This window comes from Aotus nancymaae, unplaced genomic scaffold, assembly GCF_030222135.1.
Source record: "Aotus nancymaae isolate 86718 unplaced genomic scaffold, 86718_ANA_hifiasm-v0.15.2.pri h1tg000008l, whole genome shotgun sequence".
NCBI classification, from domain to species: Eukaryota; Metazoa; Chordata; class Mammalia; order Primates; family Aotidae; genus Aotus; species Aotus nancymaae.
The window spans coordinates 23,330,047-23,344,658 of NW_026988419.1; the positions used below are offsets into that span (position 1 = coordinate 23,330,047).

The 14,612-nt window shown below is 34.5% G+C and overlaps 1 protein-coding gene across 4 annotated transcripts in view; it reads left to right on the forward strand.

The window, feature by feature from the left end:
- The window catches only part of KANSL1L (KAT8 regulatory NSL complex subunit 1 like), a 143,735-nt gene that overhangs the window by 6,617 nt on the left and 122,506 nt on the right, over nt 1-14,612 (forward strand). For 2 of the 4 annotated variants that reach the window (XM_064373041.1, XM_012445995.3), the window contains exon 2: nt 10,841-11,930. In XM_064373041.1, the coding sequence (XP_064229111.1) occupies nt 10,870-11,930 (1,061 nt within the window). In that variant the 5' untranslated portion in view covers nt 10,841-10,869. Of the gene's footprint in view, nt 1-7,792; nt 7,919-8,809; nt 8,825-10,840; nt 11,931-14,612 lie in introns of those variants that run through there. The other 2 variants (XM_064373040.1, XM_064373042.1) reach the window with 2 other exon arrangements.

The following is a 14,612-nucleotide window of genomic DNA, read 5'->3' on the forward strand; positions in this document are numbered from 1 at the left end:
TTGGATTAAATTGTAGTCTGAATATTAGAATTTATTGTATAGATTTAACTTTACATTCCCCCCATTGTTTTTTATCAGATTAATTTTATTTGTAACAAATTTAGTATAACCAAAAACACACAAGAAAATTGATTCCTCTAATTAAAAATAATGTTTATTATTTAAAGTCATAAGCTTTGTGTTGTCTTACTGAAATTCTCTCTGGTGGTTTTTTAATGAGACGTCTAAGAAAAACGGAGATACACAGATTGGAATTGCTTACTGGAGGATTATTTGCTTGGTAGACTATCTATAACAGTTTTATGACAGACTTGACAGACTGGTTTTGGTTTTTTTGTTTGTTTGTTTTGCCATCCATAACATTTCTGGGCTGCTGATGTGCTAAGGAATTTTTTTTTTTTAGTTGAATTGGAATGTAAGTTGAAAATTTTGCTGTAAAAACATAAAAGTAAAATTCATATCCAAGAAATACTATTGGATTTTGGATTATCTAGAACTGTTGCCTGTTGACATAATCAAGATTAAGTATCTAGTTGCTTTCTTTGAAAGAGTACTGATATATTTTCATATCTTACATTTTGCTTCTTCTTAAATTCTGTAAGCTTGATATTTTAGTTTCTGTATGTTGTGACAAAAAATTTTATTCTTTTTTCCAATTTCGTTCCTTCCATGTTCTTTGAAGTTCTGTATCATTAGAAAAGGGACCTATTGTGCCTAAGTATCTTGGGTGTTTATGAAAGAAATAAAGATGATGATGAAGAAATAAAGAAATCAAAGATGATGATGGTGGTGCCTGGATTAATATAATAAAGTATTTTAGTAACTGTAAAGACATTTCTTAGATTTAGCAAGGATCCAAATATTCCTGCCCAATTATGTGTATAATTAGAAACCTAAATAATTAGAAACTGAAATTTTATAGGAAGATCAAGATGCTTTTTAGAAAGGTATTTGAGGATGTCTTTTCCGTAAAGTTTCTTTATAGCCTAGAATACTATAGGTGCCTGAGAATATTGAACAATATATTTGGCCAAAAAAATTGGGGGACTGAAATATAGTAGTTGATAGTTGATCCCTGGTTACTTAGGGGGACCATATACTATATACTTTTTTTTTTCTTTTGAGACAGAGTCTTGCTCTGTCACCCAGGCTGGAGTGCAGTGATTCAATCTCGGTTCACTGCAACCTTTGCCTCCCAGGTTCAAGCAATTCTCCTGCCTCAGCTTCCCAAGTAGCTGGATTATAGGTGTGTGCCACCACACCCAGCTAATTTTTGTATTTTTAGTAGAGATGGGATTTTGCTAGGCTGGTCTCGAACTCCTGACCTCAGGTGATCCACCCGCCTTGTCCTCTGGAAGTGCTGGGATTACAGACATGAGCCACCGCGCCTGGCCATGTACTTTATACTTTGTGCTGTTTAGTGCAGTAGTTTCTAATTGTATGTGACTATTGAGCACTTGAAATGTGGGTATTCCCACGTTGAGATGATGCTAAATGTAAAATAAACATGGGATTTTGAAGACTTGGCACACATATAGAGGAATAGAAAATATCTCATCAAGATTTTTTTTATTGATTAAATGTTGATATATGATATTTTGTATATATTGGATGAAATTAAATTAAATTTTTCCTGTTTCTTTACTTTTAAAAATATGTCTAGTAGCAAATTTAAAATCATATATGTAGCCACATCATATTTCTGTTGGACAGTTACATTCTATACTAACATTTCCTAATTTTTTTGCCTTAAGACTCCTTCACAATAAAATATCTCATGAACCTTCTTCCTTGAAATTTTAAAATAATTTTACCATTTTAGGTAGTATTTATTCAAGAAATATTTATTATGAGCCTGCTATGTGCCATAAAATATTCTAGAATATCACGATGAGTAAACACATAACACCTGCCTTTGTGTAGCTTTTGATCTATTGGGGGAGAATATGTGATGAAGTAATTTCTAGTAAAAATTTTTAAATGGACTATTATTTGTTGTAAGTATACTATTATTGTATACAATTTCATGTAATATAATTTTATACAGTGCTTCATTTATCAAGTGATAGTTTGGTGTTCGCTCAGCTTCCTGGATCTGTGGTTTGGTGTCTGACATTAATTTGGAGAAATTCTTACTCATTATTGTTTCAAGTATTTTTTCTTTTTCTCTTCTTCTGATATTCTCATTATGCATGTGTTACACCATTTATAATTGTCCCACAGTTCTTGGTTGGATATTCTGTTCTTCCGCAACCCCCCTGCCATCTTTGTTCGCATTCCTTTTTAGTTTTGGAGGTTTTTATTTATATACCTTCCTTAGTGCTTAGTGCTATTTTCTTCTGCCACATCCAGTCTACTACTAAGCCCATCAAAGATACTATTTCTGTTGCAGTGTTTTTGATTTCTAGCATTTCTTTTTTATTCTTCATTAGAGTTTCCATCTCTCTCCTTACATTACCTGTCTTTTGGTGTATGTTGTCTGTTTTTTCCATTAGAGGCCTTAGCATATTCGTCATAGTTGTTTTAAATTCCTGGTCTGGTAATTCCAATATCCCTGACATATCTAAATCTGGTTCTGATGCTTGCTGTTTCTTCAAACTATGTTTTTTGCCTTTTAGTATGACTTGTAGTTTTCTGTTGAAAGCTGAACATGATGTCCTGAGTAAAAGGAACTCTAATAAATAGGCTTTTAGTAAGATGTGAAGGTAGAAAAGATGTTCCATATTCCAGTGATAAGGTCTGTCTTAGTGAGCCTGTGCCCCTGGGCTGTGAACTTCACTGTGCTTCTCAGTTTTTCCTATGTTTAGGTGGGATAGGATGGCTAGAGGCTGCTGGAGTTGGGTATTTAGTTTATATATAACTTTTTTAAAGCAAGACTCTTCAGTACACTCCTTAAAAAGTAATATTGTACACTTTGCTATCTTCATCTTTCTTGACCTCTCTAGCATTTGACAGACCTGATCATGCTATACACTTTTAAACACTTTGGTATCTTGATTTCATACACTTCTGAATTTTTTCCTATCTCACTGATGATCTTTTCAGTTTTTTTAAGGGCTCTTCCTCTTTTGCAGCTCCTCCTCCTTTGCTCAAGTAAATGTGAGTAAACTCTCAGGTTTTGCCCTGGACTCCTTTCTCTTTGTTGCTTATACCCACTCCCTAGGGTAAATACTATTTATATGCCAGTGACTCTGCAAAATAATCTCTCTATTTATGAATTCTTGCTTGAACTCCAGACTTGTCTTTATGGCTGTTTCCATTTGGATGTTTGGTAGACACTTAAAAGTAACATATCCCAAACACAAGTTTTTATTTTTTTCTCCTTTAACTTTCCGTCTCCCCAAGTCTGCCCCTTTTCAGAAAATAGCGCCACTGACCACCCAGTTACTCAAGCCAAAAACCTAGGCATCATCCTTGACTCCTTCCTTTCCCTTAATTCCTGTGAAGTCTTTGTCAAACGTTGTTGGCTCTGTCTTGAAACATGTTCTTTAATTTTTTTGTTTTTATTTATATATAGATAGATAGATATAGATATAGATGTATTTAAAATAGAGACAGAATCTCACCATATTACACAGGCTGGTCTCAAACTCCTGGGCTCAAGTGATCCTCCCACCTTGGCTTCCCAGAATACTGGGATCACAGGCATGTGATGAGCCACCATGCCTAGCAATCAGGTACCCCGTAAATATACATATACCTTCTTTGTACCCACAAAAATTAAAAATTTTTTAAATTTTTTATGCTTTTAAAAATAGTATTCCTTCTTATTCATTTTGCCTTTAACAAATCATCCAGTATGTGTATAAATGAAATAATACCTAACAAAGCTAAAAATTTAAACCTGTATCATGGTCAAACCCACTATTCAGCATTAATCTAAATGACAAACGGTGACTTTCAATAATATGTACGTCTAATTTCTACTAACTCTTGAACACATTATCTTCTGAATATATATGTCAGAGGTTCCCATCAGTTGTTTTAAATAATTATTTTTAAAAGTTTATTTAGTGTTTAATTTTTAGGAAGTCCAGTTTAGCAGCTTTTTATGAATAATGCTTTTGGTGTCATATCTCAAAAAATCTTTGCTTAAAGCAGTGTCACAAACATTTTTTCTTATACTTTTTCTAGAATTTGTATAGTTAGAAGTTTTTACATTTAGGGTCATGATTCATTCTGATAGATCTGATCTGACCATTTTTATATAAGTTATGAAATATGTATTCAGGTTCTTTTTTTTTTTGGCCTATGGATGTCCAATTAGTCTAGAATGATATGATTTAAGAAACTAGGCTTTATACATTTAATGTGGTGTCTTTGTCAAAATAATCAGGCTGGGCATGGTGGCTAATGCCTGTAATCACAGCACTTTGGGAGATGGAGGTGGGTGGATCACCTGAGGTCAGGCGTTTAAGACCAGCCTGGCCAACGTGGTGAAATACCATCTCTACAAGAATATAAAAATTAGCCAGGTATGATGGCAGGTACCTGTAATACCAGCTACTCAGGAGGCTGAGGCAGGAGAATCTCTTGAACCCAGGAGTTGGAGGTTGCAGCAAGCTGAGATTGCACCATTGCACTCCAGTCTAGGCGACAGAGTGAAACTCCGTCTCAAAAAAAAAAAAAATCAATTGACCACATGTGTGTGTGTGTGTTTCTGAGCTCTGTTCTTTCTATTGATATGTTCATCCTTTTGCTAATGCCACACTGTCTTGGCTACTATAAATTGGTAAGTAGTGTGAATCTTTCAACTTTGTTCTTTTCCAAATTGTTTTGGCTATTCTGGTTTCTTTAACTTTCATATAAATGTTTGAATCAACTTGTAGGTATCAGCAAAACATTCTGCCAAGATATTATGTTTAAGCTTATAAATCAGTTTGATGAGAATTAGCATCATAACAATATTGAATAGTTTAATCTATGAACATAGTGTAATACACTATTTAAGTCTTGATATTATTATGGGTATTTTGTATTTTTCAGTATAAAGATGATGTGCATCATCTTTTGTTTAGATTTATACCAAAGCATTTTGCAGGTATTGGAATTATTACTATTTTTAAATTTCTATTTCTAGTTTTTCATTTCTAGCATATAGAAATATAAATGAGTTTTGTATGTTGACCTTGTGTTGGCTGCCTTATTAAATTCATTAGTGGAGGAGTCAGTAGATTCCTTGGGATTTTCTATGTAGAAAGTCATGTCATCTGTGAATAGAGACAGTTTTACTTACTTTCTAATCTGTATGCTTTTTATTTCTTTTTTCTCTTGCCCTACAGCACTAACTAGGCCCTCCAATATAACGTTGAATATGAGTGGTGAAAAATGTCTACCTTGCCTCATTCCCAGTTTTAGGGCAAAAACATTCAGTCTTTCACCATTAATTATGATGTGAGCTATAGGCATTTGTGTAGATGTTTTTTTAATCAGATTAAAGAAATTTCCTCTCCTTCCTAATTTGCTGAGTTTTTCTCATGAATTGATATTGAATTTTATTAAATGCTTTTTCTCCATTTATTGAGATCATGTGGTTTTTCTTTAGTCTTTTGATACCGTAAATTCTAGTTATTGTTTTCTTTAATGTTGGACCAGTCTTGTGTTCATGAAATAAGCCATACATGAACATATTACCCTTTTTATATATTGTTGTTTTGTACATTTAAAAAAATAATAATTGAAATAGGTGTTGTTACTACTTACGACTATCAAAATCCTGAAATGCCTTTAAATATCATGACCAATTCATTCATGAATTTAGTCAACAAATACATCATAATTATTGTGTGCCAGGCATTATTCTAGTGCTGGAGATTATAACATTGAGTTCTTGCACTTAAACTATATTCTTTCCTAGAATGTAATATAATGTCAGGTAGCAATAGTGCTATGAAGAGCAATAAAGCAGTGTAAGGGAATGGAGAGTCATGAAACAAGAGACTGAAGCTATTTTAAATATACTGGTTAGGGAAGGACTCTCTGATGATGTGACCTCAGAGCAGAAACATAAATGAAGTGAGGGAGCCAGCCATTTTATTTGTAAATAATTGTTTCAGGCTGAGAGAGGAGCAAACACGAAGTTACTGTGTCAGAGACTTGCTTGGTGTGTTTCAAATACAGCATAGAGGCCAGTGTTTCTGGAGTGTAGTAATTCATGGAAAGAGTTGTAGAAGGCTGAGTAGTCACAGACCTGATAATGTAGGATTTTGTAGGCTATGATAAGGACAACTTTGTATTTTAAATATACTGGCAACCACTTATTTTCTCATTAGATATTTATTGGGCATCTTCTGTATGTCAGATAGTTTTGCATGTTGATGATACAGTGGTTAATAAAACTGTTAAAAAATCCAAGACTTTGTAGAGCTTAGAAGTATTAGTGGTAAGTGTAGTTGTTTATGTAATATGGAGGTCATCAGAAGTGGTAGTTTAGAATATTCAGTTGGGAAACATTGTTATATAAAATGATTATATATCTAGAGAAATAATTGGAAGAAATGTACTTACATTTTAGGCTGAAAGTATACTGAACATAATTTAATCTTTTTTATTTATAGGAGGCATAGCTGTTTTCATTAGTTTCTTTTGATTGCAAAGTAGAGAGACTTATTTAGGCTAGTTTTTTTTTTTTTTTTTTTTTTTTAAATAAGCATACACTTGGAAATAGAGTACAAAAGGGCTTCATGGAAATCCCAGAATAAGAGCTATGATACATCCTGGCCTTTCATAGACTAGGGCTTAAAAGTCTTCATATCCAAATGTATTCATTATTTATTACTGTGTAATATATTACCCCCAAATTTAGTGGCTTAAATTACATGTTATTTCATAGTTTCTGTGGGTCAAGAATCTAGGCATGTAAGCTTAGTTGGGTGCCTCTGGCTCAAGGTCTCTCATAAGGCTGTTGTTAACCAAGGTGTTGGCTAGAGCAACAGTTATCTCAAGGCATTGCTGTGAAGGATCTGTTTCTTAGATCACTCACATAGCTGCTGGTAGGCCTCAGATACTTTGCCGTATGTTGGTTGGAGACATCATTTCTTTACCATGCGGGTCTTTCCTGCTCATAACATGGCAGCTGGCTTCCCTGAATAAGAGAGGGTGGCCAGATGGAAGCCACAGCCAATCTAATCTCAGAAGTCGTCTCATCACCTCTGCTACATTTTTATTAGAAGTGAATCAGTAAATCCATTCCTTAATCTAGTAAAGGATTATACATGGGCATGAATACTACGAGGGTAGGGATTATTTAGGTCATTTTGGACGCTGCCTATCATACCAGTAAGCCCTAGAGATCTCACCAGAGATTTTGCATATATGTTTTATTCTAGTTCTCTACCATAAATGGGCCTTAGCCACTTTTAATCTTTGCATTTTTCCCTTTCTCTTTTTGCTATGAATTGTATTTATTAACTACTAATCTGCACATTTGGGTTTTTTTTTGTTTTGAAACAGGGTCTTGCTCTGTCACTCAAGCTGGAGTGCAGTGGCACGATCATTTTTTTGGTAGAGACTGGATTTCACCATGTTGCCCAGGTTGGTCTCAAACTCCTGGGCGCAAACAATCTACCTGCTTCAGCCTCTCAAAGTGCTGGGATTATAGGCATGAGCCACTGTGCCCAGCCATGTGTATCTTTTTTTTTTTTTTTTTTTTTTTTTTTTTGAGACAATGTCATGCTCCGTTGCCCAGGCTGGAGGGCAGTGTTGCAATCACAGTTCATTGCAGCCTCAACATCCATGCTCAAGTGATTTTCCTGCCTCAGCCTCTCAAGTAGCTGGGACAGCTGGCACATGTCACCATGCCTAGCAAATGTTTTACTATTTGTAGAGAAGTGGTTTCCCTGTGTTGCCCAACCTGGTCTCAAACTCCTGGGCTCAAGCAGTCCTTCCACCTTGACTTTCCGAAGTGCTCGGATTACAGGTATGAGCCACTGCACCTGGCCTCTTTTCTCCACTTGTTATATTTAGCTTTCCTGTACCTTTATCCCGGTACTAAGATGAGCTCTCCTGCCTTGTGATATTTCACCTTCTGCCCCTGCTGCTAGCTAGTTTGATTATATTCATAATACTCTGTTCAAACTTTTGAGAGGGACAGGTGTATGTTGTGGAAGATAAAATTCAGTGTCTTTTGAATATTGCTGTAACATCAACAAGAACTGTGATTAAAGCAGTTTCCCTCAAAGAAAAATGTAGACACTAAATACTATTTTGAGTGTTTATTGATTAAAAGATATAGGTCTTTGAGTTGATCAAGTAACAACTTGAATCTTGGAAGAAATTTCCTAATGCTAGCTTGTTTCAGAATTGATTTTCTATTTTCATAAAAGAAGAGTATAAACTGAAAAAGAATTTTTTTTTTTTTTGCATTTAGGATAAATAGAAATCTATTTGCTTATTTTTGAGGCATTATATAAAAGTGTATAATTTTGAGACATACAGAATTTGTTGGAAACATAGAAATCTAAATGTTTTTGAGACATTATATAATAAAGTATATACATAAAAAGGCAAACATCTATAATTTTTTCCTTTTCTTTTTTTTTTTTAAAGACGGGGTTTCACCATGTTGGTCAGGCTGGTCTTGAACTCCCGACCTCAGGTAATCCGCCCACCTTGGCTTCCAAAGTGCTTGGATTACAGGCGTGAACCACTGTGCCCGGCCAATTTTTTCATCCAATATTAACAACTATTAACATTTATTCATTTTGCATTTAGTCTTTTCCCCTCAAGTAATAAGATTTTGTAGTTAAAATGCAAATCCCCTTAAACTATCACTTTTAGTTCTGTTTCATGGAACTTACTTGATGCAACTACTGTTACAAGTTTGGTAGGTATTTTTCTGGTTCACTTTTTATTCTTGCAAACAGACACATATGTATACATATATATGGTGTGGTTTTGTGTTAGTATTATATTTATATGGTATATATTTATATGGTACTATACTATATATATTTTACAGTGTTCTTTTTTCTTTTTAACTTGATATTATTTTGAAGGTCTTTCCATATTGATACTTTGTCATCCTTTTTTAACTGCAATATAGTATTCCATCACATTTTATTAATTTTATTATCTATTTTGTTATTGTTAGACATCTAGATTGTTTTGAAAGGATGTTTTGCTATTACAAACATTACTCTTTGGTACCTGTGACAAACACATTTTCTACATTGTGGTCCAATTATTGAACCAATTTATGATCCCTATAGATAGGGGAAATCTTATTTACTCACATCTCATGTATGTGATGTTTTCAGACTAAAAACATTTTTATCAATTTGGTGATTGGAAAACAGGGCTCTTGCTTTTTAATCTGTATTCCCCTCATTACTAGTATGATTAAGTTTGTGTTTAATGACCATTTGGATGTCATCATCTGTGAAATGCCTGACTGCTCTATCTTTTGCTCATTTGTAGGAATTCTCCTGCAATCTTGATACTAATATTAGTCTGAAATGTATGTTGCAAATATTTTCTCTTAGTTTCTGATTTGCTTGTAACCCTTTTTTATTATTACATAGAAATTGTTGTGCTTTTATTTTATTTTCGATCATTTTTGTTAGACTTTGTAAAGAATCAGCTTTTGGTTTGTGTCTTTAAGTAGGAATAAAGGAAGTAGAGTTATAACTAGCACCTGGAGACATACACTATGAGAGTGTGTCCATTTAAATGACTATCAACTATTATGTGTTGAAACATTGCGTATCAAGGCTACAAAATACTAGGTATTTTAAAAAAGTTATAGGTAATGATGTAAAATTATTTTACTAACTATTCAAACTTCATAATTGTTAATGGTACTGGATTGCCTTTTTCTGTGAATCATTATATAGTTTTATACTTTTGATAACATGCAATGAAATTTGTTTAATTATGGGATTTATCTTTAGCGGTTTTCTGGCACTGTCTCCGCTATTTTCTTAGGCAGGAATAATGCCTTCTGATGCATATCCATTCCTGAAAAGGGTAAAATTGCAGATATATTTTCAGGAGACATTGAATATTAGGCAAGTTTTTACTGTCACATATTTTTAACACCTGTGAAGTTATATGTTTTTGTTTTTAGTTCTGTTCAGGCAGGTCTTCTTCTTCTTCTTTTTTTTTTTTTTTTTGAGACAGAGTCTCACTCTGTTGCCCAGGCTGGAGTGCATTGGCACAGTCTCTGCTCATTGCAACCTCTGCCTCCTGGGTTCAAGTGATTCTCCTGCCTCAGCTTCCCAAGTAGCTGGGATTACAGTCCCCCACCACCATGCCTGGCTAATTTTTAATTTTTTAGTAGAGACAGGGTTTCACCATGTTGGCCAGGCTGATCTCGAACTCCTGACCTCAGGTGATCCACCCACCTCAGTATCCCAGAGTAAGTACTGGGATATCCCAAAGTAAGTACAGGCGTGAGCCATCATGTACGGCCTCACTTAGGTCTTCTTACACATTGTATTTCATAAAGATAAATAATCCTTATTTTTGGCTGAAAGTATGCAATTGAGTCACATTTTAAATTATTATTACCAGATTCTAGGTTGGAATTTTTTTTCTTTTGACTGTCACTAAATGTCAAAAAAATGGAATTCTGAGATGTAATTACATCCACAAATACTTGTTGAACACCTATTGTGTACTAGCAATATGTAGCTTTAATTGGAGTTTTGGTTATTAGGCCCCCAGTCAGAGTGAAGAATAGCTTAATCTTGTTGAAGTAATAATGTTGGGAGTTGGTGGATGAAGGAGTTTTGTTTCTTTCATGTTTTAATCAGAAACATCGAAAATGTTGCCCTAAGAAAAAAGTATAAGCATAAATTTTTTTCTAGATATTTAACCATTTATTTTTACATTATTTTAGGTTTCCAATAATTATCTACAGGAATCGCCATGACCCCAGCTCTGAGGGAGGCAACAGCAAAGGGTATCAACTTTTCATGTTTGCCAAGTACCATGGAGTCTGACAAGATGCTCTGCATGGAAAGTCCAAGAACTGTAGATGAAAAGCTGAAGGGAGACACTTTTTCTCAGATGCTTGGATTTCCGACTCCCGAACATACTCTTAATACTAATTTTGTGAATTTAAAACATTTTGGCTCCCCTCAGTCTTCCAAACATTACCAGACCGTTTTTTTAATGAGTTCTAATTCTACATTAAATAAATATAATGAGAATTATAAACAAAAGAAATTAGGGGATCCCAGTCGCAATAAGCTGAAAAACATACTGTATAATGGCAGCAACATTCAGCTCAGTAAAATCTGTCTTTCTCATTCTGAAGAGTTCATCAAAAAGGAACCTCTATCAGATAGCGCAGTTATTTTGGATTCAAATATAACCAAAGACACTAATGTAGATAAAGTACAACTGCAAAACTGTAAATGGTTTCAAGAGAATGCACTTTTGGATAAAGTTACTGATGCTGAGATTAAAAAGAGTTTATTGCACTGTGCTCAAAAGAAAATTGTACCTGGCCGCTCAAATGTGCCTATTAGTTCTTCAGCTGCTGAAAAAGAGGAGGAAGTAAATACTCGTTTACTTCATTGTGTAAGCAAACAGAAAATTTTACTTAGCCAGGCTAGAAGAACTCAGAAACATTTGCAGATGCTCCTGGCAAGGCATGTTGTTAAGCACTATGGTCAGCAGATGAAATTTTCTATGAAACATCAACTCCCCAAAGTGAAGACCTTTCATGAACCTACCACAATTTTGGGTAACAGTTTACCTCAATGCACTGAAATTAAGCCAGAAGTTACATTGACTGCAGAGAATAAACTGTGGGATGATACAAAAAATAGCTTTGCACGGTGTACAGCTACGGAAATCCAAAGATTTGCATTGTCTGCGACAGGGCTGTTGTCTCATGTTGAAGAGGGTTTGGATTCCGATGCAACTGATAGCAGCTCTGATGACGATTTGGATGAATATACCATTAGAAAAAATGTGGCAGTGTAAGTGCAAAATTATTATTAGACTATTTTCTGTTCCATATATAGTAGCAGTTATCTTAGTTTCCAGGTATGTTGACAAGAAATAGATTTTCTAAAATCTTAATGCCGTAATTTTTTTTTTTTTTTTGAAGCAGGGTCTTGCTTCGTTGCCCAGGCTGGAATGCAGTGGCATGATCTTGGCTCACTGCAACCTCTGCTTCCTGGGTTCAAGCAGTTCTCCTACCTAGCCTTCTGAGTGGCTGGGATTATAGGCGTGTGCTACCATGCCTGACTAATTTTTGTATTTTTAGTAGAGACAGGGTTTCACCATGTTGATCAGGCTGGTCTCAAACTCCTGACCTTGTGATCCACCTGCCTTGGCCTCCCAAAGTTCTGGAATTAGAGATGTGAGCTACCATGCCTGGCTGCCATAATCTTTTATGTTATAAAACTTTTGGTGAAGTTTTAAAATGTTTTATTTTTTTTAACTATTGTTTCTCAGTATATATATACTATTTAAAAATAGATTTATTCAACTATTCTATCTAGGAAAAACCCATACAGGAATAATAAAATTAATGAGCTATAAATAAGCATTTTTTTATTCTTGAATAGAATAGGCTGTGGACAAGGCCTAATCTTTGCTTAAGTGATCTAGCTAATACGTGTAGCTAATTAAAACAATTTAGTCTGCACACAGGGAACCCTCATTGTGTTTGGGAGTGTATCAGTTGAGAGTACATGTATGTTGACCTTTTTTTCCTTAACTCTCTACTCATAGCTGTATTCATAGCTTTCATCACTGGCCTTTACCAACTCAGTCAGTTTTGGCTAGCTTAGTATAACTAAAACAAAACTATAATGTCAGCTGTAAGATATCTATTGGATGCTTATTATGTGCTAGACATTAAGATTCAGTGTGAGCATTGTAGTCACAACCTCTGCTTTTTTGGGCATGTACTTGAGAGAAAGGTATCTAGATAATCAAAAAAATAAGAAGCAGGGAAAAATAGTTTTAATTATCACACTATGATAACACTACAGACATGCTCTGTCCACTAAAAACTTCTGAGATGATGGAAATCTTTTATATCTATGCTATCCAATAGGCACTAGCCTTAATTGGATGTTAAACACTTGAGGTTTGGACAGTGATGCTGAGGAAATGAATTTTTAATTTTATTTAATTGACCTGATTTTAATTGAAATGGTCAGATAAAGCATAATTTTTAATCTAGCTTTCAGGGAATCTGTTATCATCCAAAACTGATGTGAATTACTGTTTGTATAAATAGGATTTTGGGAGAAAAAAGTCTATCACACATGGATACATACAGGAGAACAACACTCACTGGGGCTTTTTAAAGGGTGGAGTGTGGGAAGAGAGAGAGGGTCAGGAAAAATAACTAATGAATACTAGGCTTAAAACCTGGATGATAAAATAATCTGTATAACAAACCCGCATGACACACGTTTATCTATGTAACAAACCTGCACTTGTACCCCTGAACTTAAAGTTAAAAAAAAAACTTTTTTAAATTCTCAAAAATAAATGAGACTTATAGAATTAGAAGCCAAACACGTTAATGTTTACTAATAAATAGAAGATCAGTATATTAGTTTTTATAGTGACAAATAAAATATTAAGCAAAGTGAGCATTCTAGTCATTTAGTATTCTGATATCACTGTAATTGAAATTTGTTTGCATGTGGAATTTATAGTAGTTAATGAGCACAGATTATTTGTCTGGCTGCCATTGTACTAGTTACTTAACGTATGATATATCATTTAATTCTTTGAACAACCCTAGCAGGTAGTTGTTACCCTTATTTCACTTAAGAAACAGACTCAGCATGGGTTAAGTAGCTTACCCATGGCTAACAAGCCAAGTAAGTGGCAGACACAGGATTTTGCTCATATATACGATTCTAAACACATGCTTCTTCTCTTGTAACATGCTATTTTCTCAACATTGCATCACTGATACTTATAGCTACAAGAATTATTAGGTATATGTGTTTTGAAAGAACTCTGACATTTTACCAATTTTTGTATATACAATACTTATGAAGTATTTTAATAAAATTTAGTAGGCACATTTAGTAAATTAAGTATTTTTTTGTTGTTGAGAAGAGCTAATGGAAAGATTTGTCTTTTTTAAACTAGAAACAGGAAGAAGAAACTTTTGCGCTGGAAGTAGTGGCTCACGCCTGTAATCCCAGCACTTTGGGAGGCCCTGGCTGGCAGATCACTTGAGCCCAGTAGTTGGAGACCAGCCTGGGCAACATGGCAAAACCCCATCTATACAAAAAATATAATACAAAACTTAGCCTAGCATGGTGGTGTGCACCTGTAGTCCCAGCTACCTGGGAGACTGAGGCAGGAGAATCGCTTGAACCCAGGAGGAGGAAGTTGTAGTGAGCCAGGTTGCTCCCTTGCACGCCAGTGTGCGTGATGGGAGTAAAACTCATATCAAAAAAATAAAGAAAATTTTGTCATTTCAGGCCATTTTGAACTATAACGTTATTTTCATTAGTAATCTCTTCACCGATTTCCTATAGTACTTAGTCTGCCATACAATTTATCATTAAATTGTGTTTTGTCCTATACAGTTTATTAATATATCTGTTATCTGTTAGTCTTAACCAACTCCTATTAAGGGTAGACACCACACTTTTTTACTTTGTGATAATTTCTTTTTT